This window comes from Pelodiscus sinensis, chromosome 14 (genome assembly GCF_049634645.1).
Source record: "Pelodiscus sinensis isolate JC-2024 chromosome 14, ASM4963464v1, whole genome shotgun sequence".
Taxonomy (NCBI): Eukaryota; Metazoa; Chordata; order Testudines; family Trionychidae; genus Pelodiscus; species Pelodiscus sinensis.
Window position 1 is genome coordinate 35,363,092 of NC_134724.1, and position 27,915 is coordinate 35,391,006.

General features: G+C 46.3%; 1 protein-coding gene across 6 annotated transcripts in view; it reads left to right on the plus strand.

Moving 5' to 3' along the window:
- EDC3 (enhancer of mRNA decapping 3) overlaps positions 1 to 27,915 on the plus strand; it is a 56,165-nt gene extending 28,250 nt beyond the window's left edge. For 5 of the 6 annotated variants that reach the window (XM_075897430.1, XM_075897429.1, XM_075897431.1 and 2 more), the window contains 4 exons: positions 7,555 to 7,890; positions 22,336 to 22,489; positions 25,574 to 25,791; positions 27,481 to 27,915. In XM_075897430.1, coding sequence (XP_075753545.1) covers positions 7,555 to 7,890; positions 22,336 to 22,489; positions 25,574 to 25,791; positions 27,481 to 27,815 — 1,043 coding nt within the window. In that variant the 3' untranslated portion in view covers positions 27,816 to 27,915. Of the gene's footprint in view, positions 1 to 5,507; positions 5,638 to 7,554; positions 7,891 to 22,335; positions 22,490 to 25,573; positions 25,792 to 27,480 lie in introns of those variants that run through there. The other variant, XM_075897434.1, reaches the window with a different exon arrangement.

Sequence of the window (27,915 nt, forward strand, 5' to 3'; positions counted from 1 at the left end):
CAGTGTTCTGTGCTGTTATTTTGCTCTAATTTATCTCTGTCTTCTAAGAACCCAGTAAGCAGTGGAAGTGTTGGTAATGCTGCTAGACAATATTGATCTCCCATGGTTTGGCAAATTCTCTGGTTCAGCACTAGTCAGGTAACAAGGGTGCCAGATGAGAGAGATTCAGCTTGTACTTACTCTAGTTAAAAATAACTTTGGATAGCTCTACTGGAAAGAAGTTAGAGAACAGTCTCTTTTTAGTTGGTTTACTTTGTACATGTAACATGGTATAAACAGTGTCACTGTCTCTGGCTAGTAGTATAGAAGAATTGTGTATAGATCAGGTCTTAAATTTTGCAGGCGTTGCCATATAAGCAGTTATGTTATGTAATTAATCCTTTCCTTCTGATGTAGCATAACAATTTTTATTTGCCCAGAGTGAAGAGATCTTTTTTGACAAGTCGTTAAACAACTATTCGTCTCAATAAGGACAGGAAAGTAGGTTTTGTGCTTTGGCTAGTAAACTTGTGGCAAGTTTCCATAGCTGTGAGGCAGTGGAAGGCTTGAAATCTTTGTGTGCATGTGTGTGTGTGAGAAATGTGACAAGTACTCTGATTTCATGAAAAGTCTTTTTAACACAGTCACTTGTTCAGAATAGCTTTTATAATACAAACATAAATACTTTGTTTAACCCAACACCCTTCCCCCTCCCTGAGTCTTTGACAAAATTTTCTTGTTTCATCTCCACTTTTTGGATTTTTTTAAAAGGCACCCTATAATGGAAAAAATCTGCACCTTTTTTGCTTGTTTGACTACTGAAAAATATACAAGGGCTTCGGGTTGCTTCTTCTTTTTTAAATATTAGAAGCACCAGGCTTTCCTGTGTTTGCTGGAGAAGTAGTTGGTTCGTGGTATCATATATTGGAAGCTGAACAGTTGTGGAGAAGAACCTTTTAGTCAGAAGACTTAAAACTATTTTGTATAACTCACATCTGGTGCATACTTAAAAGGCAAGTTTCATAAGAACATAACATAAGAACGGCCGTACTGGGTCAGACCAAAGGTCCATCTAGCCCAGTATCCTGTCTGCCAACAGTGGCCAGCACCAGGTGCCCCAGAGAGGGTGGACCGAAGACAATGATCAAGCGATTTGTCCCCTGCCGTCCCTCTCCAGCCTCTGACAGACAGAGGCCAAGGACACCATTTTATCCCCTGGCTAATAGCCTTTTATGGACCTAACCTCCATGAAATTATCTAGCTTCTCTTTAAACTCTATTATAGTCCTAGCCTTCACAGCCTCCTCTGGCAAGGAGTTCGACAGGTTGACTACACGCTGTGTGAAGAAGAACTTTCTTTTATTAGTTTTAAACCTGCTCCCCATTAATTTCATTTGGTGTCCTCTAGTTCTTCTATTTAGGGAACTAATAAATAACTTTTCTTTATCAGCCCTCTCCACACCACTCATGATTCTATATACCTCTATCATATTCCCCCTCAGTCTCCCCTTTTCTAAACTGAAAAGTCCCAGTCACTTTAACCTCTCCTCATATGGGACCCGTTCCAAACCCCTAATCATTTTAGTTGCCCTTTCCTGAACCCTTTCCAAGGCCAAAATATCTTTTTTGAGGTGAGGAGACCACATCTGTACACAGTATTCAAGATGTGGGCGTACCATAGTTTTATACAGGGGCAGTAAGATATTCTGGGTCTTATTTTCTATCCCTTTCCTAATAATTCCTAGCATCCTATTTGACTTTTTGACCGCCGCTGCACACTGTGTGGAAGTTTTCAGAGAACTGTCCATGATAACTCCAAGATCCCTTTCCTGATTTGTCGTTGCCAAATTAGCCCCCATCATACTGTACGTATAGTTGGGGTTATTTTTCCCGATGTGCATTACTTTACACTTATCCACATTAAATTTCATTTGCCATTTTGTTGCCCAATCACTCAGTTTGATGAGATCTTCTTGGAGTCCCTCACAGTCTGCTTCTGTCTTGACTATCCTAAACAGTTTTGTATCATCTGCAAACTTTACTACCTCACTGCTTACCCCTTTCTCCAGATCATTTACGAATAAGTTGAAAAGGATTGGTCCCAGGACTGACCCTTGGGGGACACCACTAGTTACCCCTCTCCAATCTGAAAATTTACCATTTCTTCCTACCCTTTGTTTCCTGTCTTTTAACCAGTTCTCAATCCAAGAAAGGACCTTCCCTCTTATCCCATGGCCATGTAATTTACACAAGAGCCTTTGGTGAGGGACCTTGTCAAAGGCTTTCTGAAAATCCAAGTATACTATATCTACTGGATCTCCCTTGTCCGCGTGTTTGTTAACCCCTTCAAAGAACTCTAACAGATTAGTAAGACAGGATTTCCCTTTACAGAAACCATGTTGACTTTTGTTGAACAAATTCTGTTCTTCTACATGCTTTACAATTTTATTCTTTACTATTGTTTCGACTAATTTGCCCGGTACTGAAGTTAGACTTACCAGTCTGTAATTGCCAGGATCGCCTCTAGAGCCCTTTTTAAATATTGGTGTCACGTTGGCTACCTTCCAGTCATTAGGTACGGAAGCCGATTTAAAGGATCGGTTACAAACCACAGATAATAGCTCAGCAATTTCCCATTTGAGTTCTTTTAGAACCCTTGGATGAATGCCATCCGGTCCCGGAGATTTGTTAACATTAAGTTTTTCTATTTGTTCCAAAACCTCCTCTAATGACACTTCAATCCGGGACAGTTCCTCAGATTCATCACCCACAAAGGACGGTGCAGGTTTAGGAAACTCCCCAATGTCCTCAGCCATGAAAACTGAAGCAAAGAAATCATTTAGTTTCTCCACAATGGCTTTATCGTCCTTGATTGCTCCTTTTATAGCTCGATCATCTAGGGGACCCACAGGTTTTTTAGCAGGCTTCCTGCTTCTAATGTACTTAAAAAACATTTTGTTATTTCTTTTTGAGTTTTTGGCTAGCTGTTCCTCAAAATCTTTTTTTTGCTTTTCTTATTCATTTTTACACTTGATTTGACAGTGTTTATGTTCTTTTCTATTTATCTCACTAGGATTGGACTTCCACTTCTTAAAAGATACCTTTTTGTCCCTCACTGCTTCTTTTACATGGTGGTTAAGCCACGGTGACTCTCTTTTAGGTCTCTTGCTATGCTTTTTAATTTGGGGTATACATTTAGGTTGGGCCTCTATTATGGTGTCTTTAAAAAGTTTCCATGCAGCTTTCAGGGATTTGGCTCTAGTCACAGTGCCTTTTAATTTCTGTTTAACTAACCTCCTCATTTTTGTGTAATTCCCCTTTTTGAAATTAAATGCCAGGGTGCTGGACTGCTGAGGTGTTCTTCCCACCACAGGAATGTTGAATGTTATTATATTATGGTCACTATTCCCAAGCGGTCCTGTAACGGTTATATCCTGGACCTAATCCTGCACTCCACTCAGGACTAAATTGAGAATTGCCTCTCCCCTTGTGGGTTCCTGCACCAGCTGCTCCAAGAAGCAGTCATTTAAGCCATTGGGAAATTTTATCTCTGCTTCTCTTCCTGAGGTGACATGTATCCAGTCAATATGGGGGTAATTAAAATCCCCCATTGTTATAGAGTTCTTTATTTTGGTAGCCTCTCTAATCTCCCTTAGCATTTCAATGTCAGTATCGCTGTCCTGGTCAGGTGGTCGATAATATATCCCTACTGCTAATTTCTTCTTATTGGAGCATGGAATTACTATCCATAGCGATTCTATTGAACATGTTGATTCACTTAATATTTTTATTTCGTTTGATTCTACATTATCTTTCACATACAGTGCCACTCCGCCATCCACCCGGCCTGCTCTATCCTTTCTATATATTTTATATCCCGGTATGATTGTGTCCCACAGATTTTCCTCATTCCACCAGGTTTCAGTGATGCCTATTATGTCAATCTCCTCATTTAATACGAGGTACTCTAGTTCTCCCATCTTATTAGTCAGACTCCTAGCATTTGTGTAGAAGCACTTTAAAAATTTGCCACTGCTTATTTGTCTGCCCTTCCCTGATGCATTGGATTCCTTTGTATGTGGTTGTTTGTCTGCTCTGGCCCATGGTTTGTCCTCTCCCCTCCTCTCTTTCTGACTACAGTGTCATGAGTAAACCTCCCTTTCAGTGGAGGTTGTCTATAGTCTTCCAACAAAGACGAGGAACATACAGACTTCTAAAATAAAAAGCAAGCGAGAGAGGACCCTGTAGCAGGGTGTGTGCCTGTTTATATAAGCAAAGGGTAAAACCCAATTATTTCTACCACTTCCCGCTTACAGGTTACCTTTAAATGCAGAATAAGTCAGATTTGTTATTCAGTGAGTTCTGTTTGCAATCTTTGGCAGTTTTCTTTGGAAAACAAAGTCACAGGCTCAGCTGGCTGGCCCCTGTCTCAGTAGAACTTTGTCTGTTACGCCTGTTGCCAGGAAGGGAAAGGGGATAGTTTGCTTTATGGCCTCCTACTTTCCTGGTATGGAGGCTGGGATTAGCCATCCGAGCTTAAACCTTTAAACTGGTTGAGGTACTTATCTATGGCAGGATCTGCATTAACTTTGCCCATTGTGTTTGTGGGTTCTGTTCCTTGCTAGGTTGGCTAAAAATGGCTTGATGGTCTTAGCTGCTTCTGAGTAAATATAGCAGTGGACAACTATGGTGAATTAATGCAAATGCAGAATTCACCTAAAATTTCAAAGTCTTCTTATGCTAAACAGGAATCTGTACTTTCTAAAGGGAGTGCTAGTGCGGTGGTAGGGAAGAGGGATTTCTGTGATGGGTGTAGGGGATCCAGTATACAGCATGCACTTTAAGAGAATTCAAACTTTCCGCAGATTGACTTTGTCAGGTAGAGATTGACAAAGATTTTGATCCTAGGTGACTAATTTGTCTCTTAAGGTACGTCTAGACTACATCCTTCTTTCGACAGAGGGATGTAAATTAGGCACTTCGAAATTGCAGATGAAGCCGGGATTTGAATTTCCTGTGTTTCATTTGCATAATTGCGTCATGGCGCTCTTTCAAAAAAGCACTATTTCAAAATTGAAACTGCAGTTTAGACACGTTTCTTTTGAAAATAGAAGCCTTTTTCAATCAATCCTGGAGGCTTACTATTTTGATTTCGAAATAACGCTTTTTCAAAAGAGCGCCATGACGCGATTATGCAAATGAAGCACAGGAAATTCAAATCCTGTCTTCATTTGCAATCTCTAAGTGCCTAATTTACATCCCTCTGTTGAAAGAGGGATGTAGTCTAGACGTACCCTTAGACAGAAAGAACTTGTCTAGACACACACATCTGAGGACATGTACTTTTGCAACAGCTCTTGAAAATTCTGCCAGTTCTATTAAAGCGTATTGCCTCTGTAAGAGAATCATAGTTATTCAGAGCTTCTCTCATATTCCCCGCTAGTTGTGCATAGTAATTGAGGTGCAGTTGGGTAATAGCCAACTTTTTAATGGGGTTTTCAAGTGTTAATATAATGCATATCTTTATAGTGACCCAAAGGCTACACCAACAGTTTACAGGCTACAGTGATGGTTGTTCATAAAGGACCACCGAATTTTGGAAAGCAAAACCAGCCTCAGCAACGGTGTGCTGCATAACAATATGCAAGGATGAAAACAGGTTGGCGGAAAAATCAGGACTAAGACCCCTTCTCTCAAAATGCCTCAGGATCCTTTGTGTCAACACAGACCAGACTGGAGTTCCTGGTTTGGGTGGTTGTTGTAAGTCTTACCGGAAAGCTCCCTTGCACTCACGTTATGTCAGGATTTTAATGTTGTGGGTGGGGAACGTTAAGACTAATCTCTGAGGGGATTTTAAATTCATATGCAGCAGAACTATAAATTTCATGACTCAATGGAAGAAAATAGTTGCGAGTGACAGTTTTTAGAGAGCTTTTCACAGAGCCTACAGTCTCTGGGATGGACTTCACCCACAAAGACTAGCAAGTACAAGCCCTGTCAACATTAATTACAGCACTTTGGTGTGCTTGTTTTGATGGCGTGCAATAGTTCTGTCTTCTGGTGAGCTACTATTTCCAAATGTCACAGGAGGTGAATTTTTCTTCATGACAAAGCTCATAGTCTTGTTCAGCCTTGTTAGTGTGGCTGTAGTGCTACTTGTGAATGGGAAGAGATTCCCAAAGCAGGTCAGACTCTAGAGGGGAACATGATACTGGAGTAAGCTACCACTAGCTTCCTCAAATGAACAGGTAACTCTATGAGAAAGCTGGGTATGATCCGAGTTTGGCACTTCCCTGTGAAGAAAGTGCTGCCGTCCAGATTGACCTCTGTAACACCTTGGCACTGGTGATTTCAGCATGTCTTTGGCAACTTGGAAATCCCTTGTCCCTATCAATTGATTATTTTGGTTTTTGTTTCTATAAGGCTATAGCGTACATCAAAGGGACAGTAGCTGTGGCTAATATTATGATTGTTGAGCATGGGCAAAAAGTCCTAGGGGTAGTTGTGTTAGTCTGTAACTTTAAAGTAAGGATGTTAAAATGTGAATAATCAGCTAATCAAGTAGTTGATGGAATTTCTATCAATTAGTCGATCGGAGTGGGGGGGACCGGGGGCTCACTACTTCTGCTGTGGCTCTGCAGTTTAAATGTAGTAGGAACTGGGCTGCTTGCTTATCTCCGCTCGCGCTGTCCCTGGGAGCTAATCCTGCTGCGACTCTGCCTTTAAATGTAGTAAGAGCCGCCTGGCTTACTACATTTAAGATGCAGAGGCACAGCGTCTGGGGCCGGGCGCAAGCCGGGAATCAGCTAATTCCCAGCCTATGACCACTCCCTTGCTGCACCTCTGTCTCCCCCACGGAGACTGTGCTGGGGGGATCTGGCTTTGATGCTGATTCCTCCCTCTTCCCCCCCGCCCTTGCTAGAGGCAGCAAGCGGGCAGGGTGGAAGCGACTAGTCGCTTACATCCCTACTTTAAAGCACTGGTAGTTTTGCAAATCAGTCGGGTAACAGTCTAGGAGTGCAGTAGAAATTTTGACATGGAGGGTCACTGCACTTTCTCTTGCTGGAAACTCTGATAAAAGTTGTGACTTTTCCCACCCATCAGCAGCTTACTGATCCTTCTTGACCCTTAGCATTTCCACTGGATCTTGCTAACTCTCCAGCTGAGCCATGTGGAGCCAGAAACCTTTGATTAGACTGGAGATGAACACCCAAATTTCCCATATTGGCGGCTGCAGTGCTTTCAGAGAGGCCTCTAGTTGCCAGCACAGGGAGTTCTGAGGCATTTTTGTGATGGGAAGTCTTGGTGCTGCCCAGTGTTGTGAATGGGAGCCTCTGCCTAGTCCCTAGTGGAGTTTTGCCTACTGCTCAGCTTCCCACTGTAAAGAGGGAGCAGCTGGTCGGCGCGATTTGGAGGTGCCCTGACAGTGCCGCCTGCCTGCACCCCCTGACAGTATGCACAACTGCTAATCATTCGGTATCTTGAGCACCCAACTTAGATAATCTTACAGAAGGAGGCATCTAAATGGATGTGTGTGCCAGGTTTCAACCTGCCTCTTTCATTTTTTTTTTTTTAGGGTCATCCAGTAGCCGCCACCCGAACCAGGTGACTCCGAAGAAGAGTGGCCTCAAGAACGGGCAGATGAAGAGTAAAGATGATGAGTGTTTTGGAGATGACATTGAGGAAATCCCAGACACGGATTTTGATTTTGAAGGGAACTTGGCGCTGTTTGATAAGGCCGCAGTGTTTGAAGAGATTGACACTTACGAGAGGAGGGGTGGCACTCGCTCTAGAGGGACCCCCAACGAGAGGCCAGCTCGCTACCGGCACGACGAAAACATCCTGGAATCGGAGCCCATCGTCTACAGACGGATCGTCGTACCCCAAAATACCAACAAGGAGTTCTGCACTGGTATGCTGGTCCTTTGACCTGTCAGAGTGCTTATTCCATGGTTCCTCCAGGAGGTAACTGGGTAGTGCAGTCTGAGCATCATGTACAGAGGCTTGGATCCATGCACTTCCCCATAGTATTTACAGTATGGCCCTCTTTATCTGACATGGTTCAGCCATCAAAAGCATTAAGGGGATAAGCTTACAGTAGGGAACAAGCCAAGGTCTGGATCCATGTAGTTGTTAGGCACGATCAGACTAGGTTCATGTGACTTGTGACAATTGGAGCCAAGGCTTGGCTGTCAGTATCATGGAGATCCTATGTAGACTCAGCCCTGTCTCCTGAGAGCGGTTGAGAGCGGTTGTCTCGGCATTCAGAGTCTTGCTTGTGATATGAGCAGTACAGTTCATGATCGCCTGATGTTCTGCCCGCATTTTAATAGCATCTTCCAGTAAAACTGCTAACATGCTTTAGTGTTTAAAGGGAAATCTCATCACTTTTAAATGATGAGTTGGAAGTAGTCTCAGGACCTTTGTGTGTTCCTGAACGTCTATGCCCAGCTGTTGTGCTTTTTACAGTTACTCTTTCTAACTACTTTTGCCTGTTATATGAAAGAGTCAAACAGGAAACTGTGGGTAGTGCTGGAAGTGCACAAAATTCATTCTGATAACTAGGGAGGCACATTCCTTCCCCCTACCCTGTTCCTTTTAAAGCAATCTTAGGTGTTACAAGGATGTAAAACTTCATTTTTAAGCTGTGACTGGTCCTTTAACGTGAAGTGTTGATCATGTAACATCCTGTTGACAAATATTAATTCTTTAAGGTGTCTCTAGCAGTGCATCTCAAGGCTACCTGCAATGTTCCTACACTTTCCAGTCCTGAGAAGAGGTTAAGAGCGCTGTTTAGTGCAAAGCATAATATAAGTGTAACCCACACACCTTCTGGCTGTGATTGCTCTGCTCCCTCTGGTGGCACTGAGACCACTTAGACAGAATAATGAGTCTGCTCTACAGCCTTAGCGAATAGCCAGCTGGCTTTAAGCCCAATGCCGGAGAGGTTTATACAGTAAGCTCCAGAGGTCCCAGGTTTGGTTCTGCCTGCAGCAGGGTTCTGCTGCTGGTGTTCATAAGCAGTCATTGTGCAAGCTTTCCCCACCTCTGCAATTCCAGTCCCAGTACCTTCCTAGCAGACAGCAAGCTGTCAAACTGAGGTGTTAGTGCTCTGTGGGTCAGTGAGTTGTATTGGCTGTGGTCGTGGAATCTAAATAGAGAAAATGCTTGTGTTAGGCTGTCCAGTCCACCTTCCTCAGGCAAGTGGAGGATTGTTCCCTCTTGCTCAAAACACTAGTGAATGTTCAGTCTAGTTCTAAATGCTGTAAATAATGATGTTTCCTCTACGACCTTTAGAAACCAGTTCCTCAGACTGAGATTTCACTGTTGGGCTTTCCCGTCTTTTCCCGTAGTTATATCCCTCTTTATTTCTGCTAAATAGTTTTTCTCTTTTAGCATGTACACATTCCAAAAATGTTCACACCCTTAATTGATGCTTACCTAAATGACCCATAGTTATAAATTTTTTTTTTTTGGTCATGTGGTTCCCAGAACTGAACACGGCATTCAGAGCCAACTATGCTGTTACTTTTTCGGTTGCTTGCCCCCCTCAATCTGAGTATGCCTAAGAATATTAGGAGCAGGCCTCCTGCTTGCGTGTAAATGAGTCAGTTGGAGATGGAGTGATTACATTCAATAGCAGTGTAGGTGGGAGGTATCCTAAATCACTTCTTGCTGCTCGGAATGAGCTTGTGAAACCTTCTCTCTGTGTGCCCAATATAAACAAGTGGAGGATGGAGAGAATGTTCTCTCTGCTTGACCAAACTGCTGACACATCAGCTGGCCCTCACTGCTAGCATGAAACCTGTTAATCACAGAACCCAGTTTCAATCAACAAACATGTTTAAAAAAAAAAAGCCTCAAATGAATGTGCTGGCCCTCAGCCAAAAAATTGGATCAGAGTTTATTTTGGAGCTGTAACTTAATGTGTAAGTTATGTAGGGAGCATGAACAAGAGACACATAATCTAAAGCCTGACTTTGAAACTGACAAAGGTTGGATCAACAGTTATTCTAACATCCAGAACTCCTGTTCACAGTAGGTCATTGTTTCCTGTTGTGTGGTTTATTTCCTTCCTCATTTCTACTAAGAGATGTACAAACAAGACTTGTATTTATATTTGTTTTGGTGCCATCTTTTAATTCAGTTAATGAGGTACGTTTCCCAGCTGTATTTTCATAACTAATACCCTACGATAGGAGAGGGCAATCATTTTTGCAGCGGAGCCACTTCCCAAATTTTGGTACGTGCTTGTGGAAGGGCTGGGGCTACAAAGAAAGAGTGTGAGTGTGTGAGACAGTCTTTGTGACGCAGATTGTGTGTGGCGCAGAGACTGGGGGACTGTGTGTGTGTGTGTGTGTGTGTGTGTGTGTGGCACCGAGTCCGTGTGGCATGGACTAGGTGTGTGAGATGGTGACACACAGTGCATGTGCTGGCTAAGTTTCTGAGAGAAGCCGCTTTGTCTCTAAGGGAAATCTGTCCTGCTCTGTCATCTCATCCCTCCCCCTCCTGTTCTGCACTTCTCTGAGTCACATGCTTCAGATAGGAGCTGCTCTGCTGTGTGTCTCATTCTGCAGAGCTGAGGTATGGGGCAGGGGAACAGCCTGACATCAGCTCTCCCCTCCTCCCACCTGCACAGCTAGCAGGAGGCTCCTAGAAGCAGCTCGGCAACAGGACGCAGCAAGGTGTGAGGAGGGGCAGCTGAACACGCTGCACTGGCTGTAATTAAACACCTCTGCTAATCAGCTGAGTGGGCCGGAGAGAAATGCTTGGAGGCCCACAGGCTGAGTTTGCCCACCCTAGCCCTAGGAAGTGGGGGATAGAAGGGAACAAAGCCAGAATATGGAAATGAAACCATCTTCTCAACTTGACACTCTCCTTCTTCCGAACTTTTTTTGGCTCCTAAAGTTCTCGGTATACTAGTGATAGCTGAAAAGGGGTCAGAGCCGTGAACTAGATACTCTTCTTGTTGCTACATGTGGGGCAGGAGAGAGGATAAGTGAGTCCTGCCTGTATAGTTTCCAAAACGTCTTAGATTATAAAGTGCTTTTCATCCTAAACTTTAAGGCTGCTTCTATACTCGCTGATGGATTGACGCTTCCGAGGTTGATCTTCTGGCATTCAGTTTAGCAGGCCTAGTAAGAATTCACTACATGGAATGCTGAGGGCACCCCTGTCAGCGCCGGTACTTGTATTCACGAGGAGTAAGAGAAGTTGATAGAACGTTTCTCCCGCCAACCTCCCACTGTGCGCATGGTGCCAAAGCTTGAATCCAGATACTTCAACTCCAGCTGTGCAAGTAATATACTTGGAGCTGCGTATCTTAATTCAAACTTACCCTGTAGTGTAGACCTGGCCTAAGGATCTTCCATCTGGAATTTGGTTGCAACAAAAGCTGTCCTTATACCTCTGTTTCTTAAACTGTGCTCCATGGCACACTGGCAGTCGGAGGTGTGCTGCGGAGAACAACAGAGTTCCAACTGGCCGCCCATAAAAGGGCAGGCTTTTTTTTTTTTTTTTTGGTTCAACAAAAAATCCTTGGTGTTCCCCATTTAAAAAAAAATATTGTTTGGTGTTTCTCCATCTTAAAAAGTTTAAGAAACACTGCCCTATATGATAGGAAAGCAGTCAGACATTGAGTTCCCTGTTTGTGCTTACCAGCCACATCTACAGTCCTTTGGGTGGTGATAGAACATTCCACCTCTGTATAGAGTGGTCTTCCCATCTTCCTGCATAAAAGGTAGCTTCCTTTGTGTTAGGTGGGGAAGTTTCCTTCCATTAGGGAAAGAGCTGCTTGGGGAAAGCGTTTATAAACACATACGTGTGTGCGCGCACACGTTTGGCTATTGCTGACTCCAGGGAACAGTGGCATAAACTTGATTCTGGAGTTAACAGCTCAATCCCCTTGATCTTGCTGCAAGAAGGGTGAAATGTGTTCAGTATCTTTGGCCTCTTTGCCCTCTCAGCCCAAATACACTCTGTTCCTCTATTTAAATGGCCATGACTCCTTTCTATTTGATGGAAGGTGAGTACCAAGTTAATCAGAGGGTGGCAGCTGCTGGAGTAACAGGAAGGGAGGGCAGATTCAGAGTGACAGGCCCCTCAGCAGTGTCATAGGTACTGAGTTTGGTTATTTCTGGATATCTGTAAAAGAGAACACAGGGCACCGTTGTTTTCTCTCGAAAAGGCTCTATCTGGGCTCCTTGGTGACTCTGGTTGGGAAAGCAAACTTTCTAGTTATACAGGAAACTACTTTTTAGTTTGTTTCTTTGATCTAGCCCCATCCGTCTTGGATACTGATTGCCTCTTGGGAGCTCAGCATTGACTGACACAGTGATTGATCTGTTTTGATGAATGTAATAAGAAGATTGTCACAATTACTGTTGATTGACAAGCAGTTAATGTCCAGCTTTTGCCATGCCTGAAAGGAGACAACTCAGCCATTTGGGTGTGAATCCTGGCTGCTCCTGCATCACACTGGCCCAGGGAAAATCTTGGAGTTTTGAAGCGTATCATCACTCCAAGATCAGGGAATTGGACAGCTGTGTGATGGCACTAATTCTTCAAAGGAAACTGTAGGTCTGTGAGTGCAGTTTATTGCCCATTACATAAATTAATTAATATGGGCAAATCCATTCATAGCAAAGCAACCCAGTAGACTACTAAAAAGTAATGTTTGGTAGCCCAGCCAAATAGTATAGTCAACTGTGTGCTTCAAATAAATAAAGTCTTAAATATATCTATGACTTCTAGCCTTTGATTCAAAATCCAATAATCCGAAAGCTAGATCAAAGAGACTGATGTTTGTGTTGGTCTTGATCTCTCTCTCCCACGGTTAAGCTCACCTATCTTTTTAAAAAGGTTAATTCTGTTAACCTGTCTCGTTAAAGATGTTCTGGATCTAGCAAACTTGACCCAACAGAGAAGAGATTGTGTTGAGATTCAGAGGGGTAGCCGAGTTAGTCTGTAACAGGGAAAACTTAAACAACGAATAGTCTAGTAGCACTTCAAAGACTAACAAAACACGTAGATAGTATCATGAGCTTTCATGGGCACAACCCACTTCTTCAGATGAGATTGAGGATTGATTGAAGATGAGATTGTTAGGGTGCAGTTCTCATAGGGACTGGTTGCTTCCTGACCATTCATGTTCTGCTATATTTCTTCATCATTTCTGCCCTCTTTGATTAGACAGTAGGTAAGATGAACAGATTGGGTTTTCTCTTTTGTCTCAGAAGTGACCATCTCTGAAGACATTGTTAAAGTGATTGTTTTGAAATGCAGCTATTTGCCTCTTGTATCTCTTTGAATAGTGATAGAGATGCAGCCATGTTAGTCTGATCTAGCTGAAACAAAGAACAGAACTGTGCAGCACTTTAAAGACTAACAAGATGGTTTATTAGGTGATGAGCTTTCATGGGCCAGACCAACTACCTCAGATCAATATGTGGAAGAAAATTGGCACGACCATATATAAAACTAACCTTCCCCCCTCACCTCTCCTCTGTTCTTAAATCTGATTAGTCAATTTGATATGTTTGCTTTTTTTTTTTATTGTATCCCTTTGGTATATATAGTCATGCCAATTTTCTTCCACATATTGATCTGAGGAAGTGGGTCTGGCCCACGAAAGCTCAACACCTAATAAACCATCTTGTTAGTCTTTAAAGTGCTGCATAGTCCTGTCTTTTGTATCTCTTTGAAGTGAGACCTAAAGACAGTCAGATTGGGGTTAGGGATGCAAATAGATAACAATCACCTTACCAAGTGATGCTTACAGGTTAACTGGTGCCCTGGAGGGTCCACCCCCCCACCCACGGGACCCTACTTAATTGGGCGGGGGGGGGGGGGGGGGAGAACCAAGAATGATAGTGATGAAGAGGTAGTGTGGGTGGGTTTTTTTGTTTTGTTTTGTTTTTCTAAGCTCTTTAGAAATGAAGTAGGAGCATTAGAGCGGAGAAGGCAAACTGCAAAACTGGGATCTGTTCCAGAGAAAAGTGAACACTGAAGCCAGTATGGTGCTTATCATGTCTTGGATCATCTCTTATTTGAATCCATCCCTGGGGCTCTGCATGCGAATTACCCCCAAAATACAGTATGTAATTAGCATTCTCTGCTTCTGGCTGGCTTCTGTTGATCTTCCTCCTTTTGTTCTCCATTACACAATACTTAAAGAAAAGTTGAGTGTTGCCAAAAAATAATCCGACTACAGAGAAGTCTGAAATGTCCTCTTTGAGAGCAGCAGGGAAGCAGTTTGACAGCCTTCTACCACTGCCCGTCTGCAGAAATTAAGTGCATGTTCAAGAATTTCGAGATGGCTTTCATGAGACGCCTTAATCTTCTCTTTTCCAAATGAAACATACTAGTTCCTTCAGCACATATGGCTTGTGTTGCATCCCTTTTGATTATCTTTGTTGCTCACCTCTGGATGCTTTTCCGTTTCTCTCTGTCCTTTGTGTACAGCAGTGGCTAAAAATTGGACACAGTATTCCAACAGAGGCCTACCAAGTGCTAAGTAGAGTGGTACTGTCACCTCCCATAACTTGCATGCTACACCTCTGTTAATGCATCCCAATAGTGCATTTGCGCTTTTTATGCAACAGTATCACATTAGCTAATCCTCCAGTCACCTGATAGAAGCTGATCTGAGAGATAAAAGGTATATACCACAGTTAGTTCTGCAATTTCATATCAGACTTCCTTCAGAACTCTTGAGTTAATACCATCCGGTCCTGGTAACTACTTATTGTTTAATTTTTCAGTTTGTTCCAAAACCTCTTCTATGAATTGGCTCAAGTGCAGGAATCTTCCTCACAATGGCCTTATCTTCCCAAGTGCTCCTTCAGCACTGCGGTTGTCTAGCACTCCCAATTGTTGAGTGCTCTTTTAGCACCACAATTGTCTAGCTTTCTGTCTCTGATGTACTTAATTTTGTTGTTGTTCTGCAGAATTTAAGCTTTAATCTGTAGAAGAGTTAAATTTTTTAGCCTTTAAGTTTACGAATCAGGTGTAAACCAATGTAGTGCTGTCTTCCAGAGTCTACAGAAGAATGGCTTAAAATATTCATAGCTTTAGCAGTAACAAAATTCAATACTGACTCTGGTCAGTTTCACGTTTGCTACACACAATCCTTGTCCTACATGAAACTGACAAGAATTATGCAGATTTCATAAAGCTACTCCTCTTAAGGAAAGAGATGAGCAGCAGCACAGGTGGAAGCTTGATCTATTCATGGAGTGGGGGGGGCTGAGGCGGAATTAAACATAGATGCTCTGGAGAAGGAATGGAACAAGACACTATCCTTTCTTCATGTTCTAGGCTCTGGAAAGGGGCAGAGAATTTCCCTGCTCAGCCCTGGCTGCAACCAAAAGGCTTTGGATGTCAGTGGTGGGGAAGAGACAACGCTTCTCTTTTGCCTTCCAGCAGCTAGAGGCTAATACAAAAGGGTGCAGGAGTGGCGCACTGGTAGCAATCCCATCACCCTCCTCTGATCTCAGCAGTTGCAGAGAGAGGGCTGGGTAGTAGGACTCTCATGTGAACCTTGCTTTTAATACTCATGGAGGGATTTTGCACCATTGCACAGTGCAGAATTTTGCAGTAATTAATATACACATGGAATTTCCTTTCCCCTAAAGAAACGTGCTGCAGTGCTGCTAAGAGTCACTTGTCTCTGCAGAGTCCAGCTTGCACATAGAAGACCCTGCTGGGGGAGAGAGAGGGAGCTAGAGAGTTCCTGGCAGCTGCGGTTCCCAGCATACTCTGAAAGAAGGAGGTGGCAGCGCTCTGGAAACTGTGCAAGCCTGAGCACAGAGTTTTTCCCTCTCTGGATCCCTGGGTTTTGGGGAGGGGAAGGGTGTCTGGGCAAAGGGCTCTAGGAGGAAGGGGGGGGGTGAGTAGCTTGGTCCTTGCAGCTGAACTCTTGGTGAGGGACAGGGTGCAGTTGTCTGGGGATGGGGGTTCTGGTGTATTGGCTGGGGGGGGCCCTTTAAGTGGGCTCCAGGGAGGAGGGGTTATTGGTGTCTGGTTCCCCCAGCTGGGCCCAGGGGTGAGGAAGGGAAGAAGGCAGAGAAAGAGGAACTGGGTTGTCATAGGGGTGTCTCTAACACACTACTTCCAGGGGAATTTTTATATCTGTATTGGCATCTGGAAATAAATTAGCAAAATAATTGAAACTGGTGTGATGATCTGTGTTGTTTTAACACATTATGCAAAATTTAAAAATATTAAGCACAGAATTTTTATTTTTTTTGCCACAGAATTCCCCCAGGAGTATTTTAAAGCCCACCACCCTCGCCTCTTGATTGAATTTCTGAGGAGTTAGTTTAGCCCATTTGGCTAGTGAGTGTTAAGTTTTTGCACTGTGTATCCTCTGCGTATGCTGTGTGGAATAATAATTGATCTGAATGGGTAACTGTGCATAGTTCTGTGCCCAGTATGGAGCATACCTTACATGAGGCACACGTTCCTTGGGTTAATGAGGGTTTAGTGCTGTGCATGTCACAGAATAGTTAATTGTATCTTCCTATTTTCATGGGCAGCTGTTAAATAATATTAATATTAAGACCTGTAGCTTATTACTTTGATTACTGAACAATAAAGATCCACCTTCCAACCCAAACATAATTAAGCTTGGCTGGCGTTCAGTTCTGCTTGCAGGAGTGTTATTGTTTGCGGGTTTACACGCCACCTTCTTGATTGCTTTGCACTGGAGTTTATCTCCCTCAGCTTGTTTTAGATAAACCAGTCTGACTGGTTGGGCTTTGCGTGAGTGCTAAGAAGGGAAGTTTTCATGGTGCCTGCACGCTCCTGTGAAAGAGCAATTAGGACAAAGTGTAATACTGATTCAGGCCTGGCTGTTTGCCGTGTAATCGGACCATTGCTTTCCGCCAGCTCCCAGGAAAGTCCCTTGCATTATGAATCCACTATGGGTTGGTCTGCATAGCAGTATCCTCCCCACAGTACTGAGTCTCGGATCCCACCAGTTAACTCCAGCTGGAGGGCCAAAAATTGCAGTGTAGGTCCTTGGGTGGGAGCCTGGACTCTGAGAACTCTTCTGGGGCCTGGACTCGGCGCCTACGTTCTGGGCTGAGCCCTGATGTCTACATTGCAGTTTTTAACGTTAGGAGCCCAAGCCCCTCTCACCTGGGCCAGCTGCAGTAATGTCGTGAGTCCTGCATTGCAGCATGATTATACCCCGGAGTGTTCACGGTAGCCAGCACGAGCCGACAGATGGAGAAAGCACAGGCTGTAAGGTGCAGCGTCTGGAGAGGACTTACCCCCTCTTCTGTAACACCTACGTCTGTAATACACCAAACCCGGTTGCTGAAATGCGGACATGGCCCTCTGGTTAATGAGAGTTTTAGGTTAACGGGGAATCTCAGGACCCTGTCCACAGCTTAAAGATCTGCATTGTTTGGGAGCCACAAGCCCCAGACTGGAACGGGGGGTGTATGTGAAACCACAAGTTCGGAAAGACCCTGAACCTCGGTCACTCACCCCTCCCTCCAGCTAGAGAAATGAGCTGATGAATGAGCAATGATATGAATGGGAACGCGCGATGGCTGAACCTTGCGTGACTCTGGAGACAGAGAGGGTGTGCGAACACTGACAGGTGCGTGACTAGTTTGACAGGTTTGGGATCCTTAGTGGCTTAGGACTCTGAACGTTCAGCTGTTGCAAGTTGCTGCTATCAACGAATTTAAATTACTCCTGATAACACACATGCTTGTATATGTGCCGCATGTAATAAAAGCCTAATTACCGAAAAGCCTTTTAACTAGCTGTTAACATGCAAGGTCAGGCACTCAGAACTGTTCCAGGTTTCTCTAGCAGTAACGTGTCTAGTTTGTTTCAAAATTTCAAGGGAAGTACAGCCTCAAGGGAGCTACCATAAAGTGGGCGCGTAACTGCTTAGATAACTGTTCCCAGTGAGTAGTTATCACAGACAGGCTGGAAGGGCTAAACAAGTAGAGATTCGTTCTGCGTCGGGTTCTGTTCATTATCTTCATCAATGATCCAGTTAATGGCCTAGAAATACACTTACAAAGTTTGCAGATGATACCAAGCTGGGAGGGGTTGCAAGTGCTTTGGAGGGTAGAATGAAAAATCAAAATGATTTGGACAAACTAGAGAAACAGGCCTAGGTAAATAGAACGAAATCAATAAGGACAAATGCGAAGTACTCTGCTTAGGAAGGAACAATCTGTTGCACACCAGAATGGGAAGTGACTCTCTAGGAAGGAGTCCTGCGGAAAAAGATCGAGGGGTCATAGTGAACCACAAGCTAAACACGAGTCAGTAGTGTGACGCTGTTGCAAAAAAAGCAAGCCCGATTCTGGGTGGCATTAAGAGAAGCGTTGAGAGAAATACACAAAGTCGTCATTCTGCTCTACTCTGTGCTGATTGGGCCTCAGTTGGAGGGTTAAGTAAGCACCTTCCAGCCAGAGCCTGCCTCTGGCATCCCACCTCTGATTGCCCTATTGTCGTTATTTACCATTGTCTTTGTGATCCTCAGATCCTTAAGATAGACACAGACAAGTGGGGGCTTACGCTGATTGAGCTAAGGGGAACCTGAGCTAGCTCGCTTTGACTTACCCTGGTGGTAGCTGAACTGAGGGTGTTCAGAAGCTTGTATGTAGACTGCATCTGTAACTGGCACATGCGTGGAAATGAATCCGGACAGGTATTTGACTGCTGCAGAAGTAGGACGTTAACGAAAGTTCCACGTTTTTTTGGCCTGTTAGGCATTCAACCTGGCATTTCATGCCATGCCTCAGCTGTGAAAGAAGCTTAATCTTGTTGTGATTATGATTTTTATTTGTAACATGTGTCTCATGCTTCCTGTGCCTCTGGTCTACAAAGTGATGAGAGTCAGAATATTCACAGTTGATCTTCCAGAGGTTGATTTAGCAGGTCTAGTTAAGTTCAGAAATTGAAACTCAGAGGGCACCCCAGTTAGTGGCCAGTATTCCTGCTTCTGTGGGGAGTAAGGGAAGCCAACGGGAGGAAACTCGAAACAAGGTAAGTCAACTCCAGCTACGTGATTAAAGTAGCTGGAGTTGCTTATCTTGATTTGACCTTCCCTTTTCATGTAGACCTGGCCAAAACCTTCACTCATTCAGGTTGTTCCTGAATGCCTCTGAGCACTGCGGTAGTTGAATTAGCCAAACAGAAGAGCCAAGAACTCGCCTGCCTGCTGTCATTCCCCTCAAGCTGTGATGATCAAATATCAAGAGCTAACCAGAATTGAGTTATGTTGGTATGTGGATGGAAGGTACTGCTGGGGGCAATATTGAGGGAAGAGTATCAGGTATCCCTAAAGTCTTTACTTGAACCAAATTTCTAGCACTGATGAGGAGGAGCTGTCTTCCGTTATTTATTGTTGTGTGCCGTTTTACAGCCATTTTACACTTCAGAGTGGCTTGCCTTTCTGTGGTAGGGAAACCTTTCCCCAAACTAGTAATAAAGTAATTACAATTCTAAAGATTCACTGAATGGAAGGTGCCCCCATGAGTTGGAGGCATGTGTAGAGAACTGGGTAGTTGTAGCTTCAGTTACTTCAAAGCAAGAAACGAGAAGTCATTCTTCTGCTCTACTCTGCGCTGGTTAGGCCTCAGTTGGAGGATTGAGTCCAGTTCTGGGCACCACATTTCAAGAAAGATGTGGAGAAATTGGAGAAGGTCCAGAGAAGAGCAACAAAAATGATGAAAGGTCTAGAGAACATGAGCTGTGAGGCAAGGCTGAAAGACTTGGGCTTGTTTAGTTTGGAAAAGAGAAAACTGAGAGGGGACATAATAGTGGTTTTCAGGTATCTAAACAGGTGTTACAAAGGGGGGGGGGGGAATTGTTCTCCTTGACCTCTGAGGATAGAACAAGAAGCAACGGGTTTAAACTGCAGCAAGGGAGATTTAGGTTGGACATTAGGAAAAACTGTCAGGGTGGTTAAACACTGGAATAAATTGCCAAGGGGGCTTGTGGAATCTCCATCACTGGAGATATTTATGAGCAGGTTGGACAGATACCTGTCAGGGATGATCTAGATCAGTGGTCCCCAATCTTTAGAGGCTGCCGGGCGCCAGGGGGCGTGGCCGTTCGCCTGCTGGGCGCCAGAGGGCGGGGGCGCCCCCCCCCATAGCCGCGTGCTCGGGGGCGGGGGCAGAAAGCGCCCCCCCCCCGCAAATGCCGCGCGCCCAGGGCCGGCCCCCCTCCCCTCCCCGCAAGCGCCATGTGCCCGGGGCCGGCACCCCCCTTCCCAAGCGCCGCGCGCCTGGGGCACAAGCGGCCAATTCGCGGCGCTCCCGGGGCCAGCGCTTACCATGCGCCCGGGCCGGCTCCGGCCCCAATGAATGCACCATGTTGGGGACCACTGATCTAGACGGTGCCTGGTCCTGCCATGAGGGCAGGGGACTGGACTTAATGATCTCTTGAGGTCCCTTCCAGTTCTAAGTGCTCTATGATTTCTATGAAATAAAGATCCAGGCTCGTTTTACCTATTGACTTCTTAGGATCTCACTGTTGAAGTGAGAAGACCTCTCTGCTCTGTCATCCATCACAGCTGGGTACGTTGGTTTCTGGGCTTCAGTCCTGCTGATCCAGTCTTTTTTTTAAACCTGAGAGTTGGAGCAAGTCCTGATGCGTTAGAGCAGTGGTTCTTAACCTTACTGCAGCCTGCACCCTTTTGGTTCTCAAAATATGTTCTCGCACTCCTTATTAAAAATCATTGAAGTAGGTCAGTTCTTTAAACCTAAGATATATCATAAAAATCTGGCATGTCTCGCACCCCCAGAAAGGGCATCTCGCACCGCCAGGGGGTACGTGCACCCCAGATTAAGAGCCACTGAGTTAGCGGATGATATAAAAGTGTCTGAGATGCACTGGGAAGTGTATAGTGACCTCTTCATTATTCTTGTCCCTGGGCGATCCTGGCAGAAGGTCTGTCCCTCTGGGATTTTGCTGTGTGGAGAACCAGAGCAGATCTTGGAGTAATACAGTCTTTGCTGGGACTTAGTGTGACCAGTTTTCTAGAGCCCTGCATTGATACAAAATTTGTGTCCACATCCAAGCCACAAAATATTCTTTGGATACCCTCAGTTCTGATACCAGATTTGCAGGGCTCTGATGCTCTCTGAAGGACATCTCAACTGAGGTGACCTCGACAGCTCTCCGCCATTAGCTTAAAGGTATTTGCTTTGTGTGCTAATGAATGGCCTTTAACAGATAGAGAGGCTGGATTGAGCACAGTGTGTAAGTGTTGGTGGTGGTCTCATCCTTTGGAGACTCCGGATCCTTTTATCTGGCTGGTCATTATTGTCCACCGGAGGTATAATACCTTCCCCTCAATGGGGTGGTACTTGGTCACATTTTCTGTTCCCTGGCTTCGAGTGCCATTAAAGTGTGTCTCCGCCGTGTGCACACCCTTTGTAAAGAGGTTGGAGGAGGTTTCTTTGTGTTCCGTGTGGCTGGGCAAGTTGTCACGGTGCTGAGTGTGTACTTGAAGGGTGGCTCTCATGAGCTTGCAGAAGATGAGTGTTGTTTATTAACGAAAATAACTGCAGAATGCAATCGACCTATTTTAATTTCTCAGGTGCACTGCAGGGAGCTGGTTCTTGGGTGAGGGGAGTACTATGCGGTATGAATAAGAAGTGGCGTTGATGGAGGAAGAAAGTGGTTTGTTTTGAGACTTGTGATGCAGGAAGCTGGCTGGGTCTTGCCCACTGTTTGCCCTCCCAGCTCTATCTTGCTTTTTCAGTTTACCCCTGGGTCCCACTTGCTGCAGCTGACCGCGCCATCATGGGGTCTTGGGTAGTCTCCAGACTCTGGGGGAGGTTGTCTTGGGGATTTTGGGTTTAGACACAACGTGGTGGCTGTCTCATTGCTGTCCTGTTCTTGAGCAGTGGTTGCTAGCTGACGAGGATGGGGTCCACTAAGACAAGGTCACTTCTGCTGTGGAGCTTCCAGGATTAAGCGACTTCCAAAGAAACCTTTGTGTTGCAGGTTCTGGGTGTGCTATTAACTGTGGAGCCAGGGGCCCCTCTGCCAGCAATTGTGGTTTGCTCCAAAGTTGTTTCTCAGGAGCCTGGAGGAGAGTGCAGGCCATAGTGAAGCAGCCATTCTCACGCCCCTCGAAGAAATGGTGCCTGTGGCTATATGCCCAATGAGAGCAACAGATGGAGCTGGCTAGTTCAGATTCGACTGGCTGCCTCTCGAAGGGAGCAGGAGCCTGCTGGTGGCACAGCTGCTGATCCAGCCTTCAGAAATAAGGGGACCTCCGGAAGAGCCAAGTAGCCTCTTTGTTATATTGATTTAGGAGCGGCCTGTGCCTGATCAGTCTGTCCTTCCCCTCCCCTTTAAATTGCAGACTCGGGGCTCGTCGTCCCAAGCGTCTCTTACGAACTGCACAAAAAGCTGCTTTCGGTGGCTGAGAAACATGGGCTGACTCTGGAGCGGAGACTGGAGATGACGGGGGTGTGCGCCAGCCAGATGGCATTGAGTCTGCTCGGAGGACCCAACAGGTAAATCTCCCTGTTTGCTTTGGGAATGGAGCAAAAGAATCCCCCATGAAAATCTTTGGAACTGTCACAATTCGGGATGGCTGCACCTGCCCAACAAGAGCCACCTGCTCTCGGGGTGTGGCTCCCAGCTAGTTCCCCTCTTGGATAGAGACTTGCCCCGCTCCCCCTTCTGGCTGGAACGTATCCAGGCTGTGCAGGTCCTGGCGTCAGTGTCTCCCTCGCAGAGACAGGCTGCCCAGCCAGACCGGGCAGGCCTACGCAGCAGGGCTGAAGCTGAAAGAAGCGACACACTTGAGTTACGTCAGTTGTGTAGCTGAAGTCGAAATAGCTTATTTTGGCTTTTGGCGCTGTCTGCACAGCAGGAAGTCTGAGAGAGGGAGCCCTCTTCCTCCACTTCCCTCACTCCTCAAACCACGAGGGTTACAGGAGTCTGAGTAAGAAGTCCTCCAGCTCGACATTGTTTTGCCATTACGTCGAAATTAGCGGCTTGTCGCATGGGCACGGACACTGTTATTTTGGAATAACGCTGCTGTGTAGACGTACCCACAGTTAACAGGTGTAATTGTTACAGCTACCAGGTCCCACGCGGCGTTTTCTGGGCAGGCCTGCTTTATTCTCAAGATATAGAGAAACCACTAAAAGTCCAAAAGAGCCTACACATGAGCTGAGCGAAGGTTGTCAGAGTGAGCCCCAACTCGAATAGGAAGCAGCTCCTCTTGCCCTGGACCAGTCCAAGGGTTACAAAATCATCACTGTTTCCCCTCAGAGCAAGAAATCTCTGAGCATGTTTAGTCCAGGCCCAGGGGTCTTTGACCTGGAGGTTCCAGGAGCAGGTAATTAGTAAACTAGGGTTGTTAAAGTGCAGTTATTTTACTAATGGAGTAGTCAATAGAATTTTTATTAACTACGTGATTAGTTGATCGGGGAAGGCAGCCTGGCTCAGTCCTGGTTCAGGCCGGGACCAAACCCCTCTATGACTCTGCAATGTAAAATGCAGGACAAGCTGAGCAGCCTGCCCCCCATCTCCTACTGTGTTTTGAATTGCAGAGCTGCAGCGGGGTTTGGTCCCGGCACGAGCTGGCATTGAGATATCTTGGCATTGGAAAAGGTTCAGAAAAGGGCAACAAAAATGATGAGGGGTTTGGAACGGGTCCCATATGTTTGGAACGGGACTTTTCAGTTTAGAAGAGAGGAGACGGGGGGGGGTGGGGGGAATATGATAGAGGTCTATAAAATCATTACTTGTGTGGAAAAAGTGAATAAGGAAAAGTTATGTACTTGTTCCCATAACGTAAGAACTAGGGGTCACCAAATGAAATTAATAGGCAGCAGGTTGAAAACAAACAAACAAACAGAAGTTTTTGTTCACACAGCGCACAGTCAACCTGTGGAACTCCTTGCCAGAGGATGTGGTGAAGAGTAGGACTTTAACAGGGTTCAAAAGAGCTAGATATGTTCATTGAGGTTAGGTCCATTAATGGCTATTAGCCAGGATGGGTAGGAATGGTGCCCCTAGTTTCTGTCTGGAAATGGGTGACGGGAGGGATCACGTGATGATTCCCTGTTGTGTTCCCTCCCTCTGGGGCATCTGGTACTGGCCACTGTCGGCAGACACAATACTGGGCTAGCGGACCTTTGGTCTGACCCGGTATGGCTGTGCTTATGATATTTCAATCAATGACAGTAACTGCTATGTAATATATACAGGGCCCCACTAATACAGCTGGCCAGATGTGGCTTTGTTTCCACGGTCTCTGCAGAAGCATCATTGTAGCCTGAGATGGAGCCCTGCACTATGTTTGTGCATGTCCTCAAATGACTGAAAATTAGATAGTGAATCTCGATTTACCCACATGTCAACCTAGAGGAGAGCTTTGCCAATAGCCTCCCTTCCTCCTTATCCCTCCCCCGACATTGTGTGGGTATGTAGAGAACCAGGAAACCCTCGGGGAGCAACTGGGTCCCCCAGTTCTAGGATGTATTAATTGATTTACCCACGGCTTCTCCTGGGTTTCGGTATCCCAGAACCAGTAACGTCCCTCAGCCAAATACAAAACAGAGGAGGGAATAATGAGGGATGCACCGTCTAGTTACAATATTTTTTACACTTAAATCCAGTTGGGGAATGTTGATCTTTTCCTGAGGCCTGATTTGACAAGGTCAGATATGCAGTTGGCCTGTCTGCATCTGAGCACTCACCGCCCACCCCCCGGTGAACAAAAACCTACTTTGTGTGCAGTCACTAATGAGGCAAGAGGACACACAATTGCACAGACACTTTTAAGCCTGATGTATGGGACCCTACATATTTTCATCCCTCTGGGGAGAGAGCGTTAACTCCCTCCTGTGTTGTCCAGAGGGTACAGCATCTCGATCCGGTGGCTCTCAAACCATTGTCCAGTGACTGCGCTTTCTCTAACCGTTCCTTTTGATGCCTTCTTATGCCTCGAGAGCATGCACCAGACCTCCTTGCTGGATAGAAACTATAGTCCCATTAGTCCTTCCCAATAGCTCCAGCTGGTGGTGCATGATGGTAATGGGAGTGCTTTAAATACGGCATCATGAATTGTCTTCTACCTGAAAATGCATCTGCTCGGTCTGAAATGACCCCTACGTCATGGTGGTGCTATTGTACTTTAAGCAGCTCTTACACATTCCTGTCTTGGGTTCAAAACGCGCCTCTTTAGTTCTCTGTGTTGCTTTGGATGCTGCTGTGGAACAGTAGTCTCACAGCAAAGCCGCCCAAAAAGAGCCAAAGGAAAAGGGGAAGCCATAGAACTCAAACCTGATTGGGCTGGCGAGCCCTTTGTTCTGAAACCGAGCCCCTGGGGCCGGGCCGTTGAGGAGATGTATAGATCAGTGCTGCAAGAGTCCAGAGGTTTGCAGTCTGTTACCTTCTGGGAAGCAGGGAGGTCACCAGTAATGGCCCAGCGTGTGTGTCTTTCCAGAGCAGAACTGGGTTCCCCGTCTGCAGAGTGTTCATCCGCTAGGGGGCCTCCTCGCTAGGGGCCGCTGTCGTCACTCTCCCATGGACAGAACGCAGCAGACACTTGGGACTGAATGGTTTCCCCTCCTCTGTTTCAGGCTGAACCCTAAAAACGTCCACCAGCGGCCCACGGTGGCTCTTCTGTGTGGCCCCCACGTGAAGGGGGCCCAGGGAATCAGTTGTGGGCGGCACCTTTCCAACCATGACGTTCAGGTCATCCTCTTCCTGCCCAACTTCGTCAAGATGCTGGAGTCCATCACCAACGAGCTGACCCTCTTCAGCAAGACCCAAGGGCAGCAGGTGTCCAGCGTCAAAGGTAACTGGGCCACAGAGCTATGGACAGAGGCTCGTGCTGAAGGGGCCAGGTCCCGTGTCCGAGTCCTGCACCTTTGTAGCATCCCCTGCATGGCTGTGCGCACACGTCCCATTGGAGGTGTGTGCACCCAGTGCCCTCGAGTCCGGGCGGAAGGGCACGCACGGCGCACCTTGGGGAACAGGAGTTACTGGCCAGGAAAGTAACCGGTTTTTCTTGGGAGGGAGCTTGGGCCCTACTGCGTGTTGTTCTGACAGCATGGGGCATTCTTAGCCTAGTGGTGCCACTTAGTGGTGCCAAGCGGCATTCCCTCCCTGCACGTAGCTCTGGTGATTTGCTGTAGAGCCCGCTCGGTGGGTATTTGTTCTGAGGCCGCTGTGCCCGCGTAGCGATGCTGGTACACGGGCCCTCCCCAGCGATTCGCTGCGACTCTGCATCACCTTTCGTTCCCCTCAGCTGGTCGGCAGTGTCTTGCTTATTCCGCGCCCTGAAGCTGCAAATAACTGAAATCAAGGTAGCCTGTGTTGGGCCTCGCTAACAATCCAACCCTGGTGTGAGCCGTGTGCAGACCTGTTAGTGCCCCCTAGTATTCACTGTGTCCGCAGATTGTTTCAGGGAGCAGATTGTAGCTAGTGGGAGAAATTGGATTTTCAGTGGCCTTGGCTCTAAGGACACATGTTTTAAAATGTCTCATGTCCTGTTTTTCCCCCTTCTGGGAGAAACAAACTCCAGAACTAAAACGAGTGTAGCACAAAAGGGCGCTCGCCATGGATCTGGGCAGCACCGGACACAGGTAACACGGCTTGGAATCCAAGTTTCACAGGCGGCAACAGATAAATAGAACAGACAGCTGATCCGGGGGGAATCCAAGAAAACGAGGAGACCTTGCTGGTCAGCTTGACAAGCAGCAATTACAGCACACTGGCTGCCCAGCCACTGGCAGATACAGCAGAATGCTGCCCCCCTCCGTTTTCTGGCTGGTAGGTTCCCCTTCTTCCCCCCAGCCATTTTTGAATGGGTCTCTCTGGATATTGTTGGTGACTGGCCTCCCACCGCAATCTGGAGAGCTGTGGCGGATGAGCTGCGTGAATCGGTTTGTGGCAAGGTTTACAAAAGTGTTGGCTGTTTTATAAGATTTCCTGGCAGTAGATTCAATTAGAATCAAATTAAAGCTCGACCAATGTTAGGCATAAAACTCGTTGCATAGGGCCCTCCTGGGTAGGAGAGGAACCCCAGTCTCCAGGCCAGGCACTGCTCAACCCGACCCTCTGCGTTGGAACCCAGGGTTACACCGCAGGTACTGCCACCTCATCAGACGTTCACGGACAGCTGTTCTGGCCGGCCATCTCTTGAGGAAGTGAAGCCTGGGTTCCAATTTGATCGCTCCCAACCACCTCCCAAACGTGCCCTACTTCAGCATGATGAACAGCGGGTGTCAACCGCAACTCAGCTTTGGGCTCCATTGGCCGATGGCCAGGAGCCGCTCTCTCTAACTGGCAATGTATGGTCTTGTTTTGCCGCTTCCGAGTGCTAAAACGTGCCACTTCCAGGCCTCTTGCACGGTCGGGAGTGGGAGTCGCTCTTCTGGAGGTGGGAGTTGGGTTCTTTGCGCGTAGCTGCTGTTTCCGCGGAGGGGAAGGTGCGTCCTGTGCCGGTATTGGCCGCCCACTAAACCTTGCGTGTTTCTTTCAGATCTCCCAGATACCCCCGTTGACCTGGTGATAAACTGCCTGGATTGTCATGAAAATGCCTTCCTGCGAGATCAACCTTGGTACAAAGCCGCTGTGGACTGGGCCAACCAGAACCGAGCCCCGGTCCTCAGCGTAGACCCACCTATGAGTGAAATGGAGCAGGGCATCGATGCCAAGTGGTCGCTGGCCTTGGGCCTGCCCCTGCCGCTGGGCGAGAGGGCAGGGCGAGTCTATCTGTGCGACATCGGCATTCCGCAGAAAGTCTTTCAGGAAGTGGGGATTAACTACCACTCGCCCTTTGGCTGCAAATTCGTCATCCCGTTGCACTCCACATAGAGCAGCCTGCAGTGCATCGGCCCTGCAGGGGGAGATGGGGCGGAGTCCTGCCGAGCACGCTGTATAAAGGATCTTGACAAGTAAACTCTTGACGCCTTAA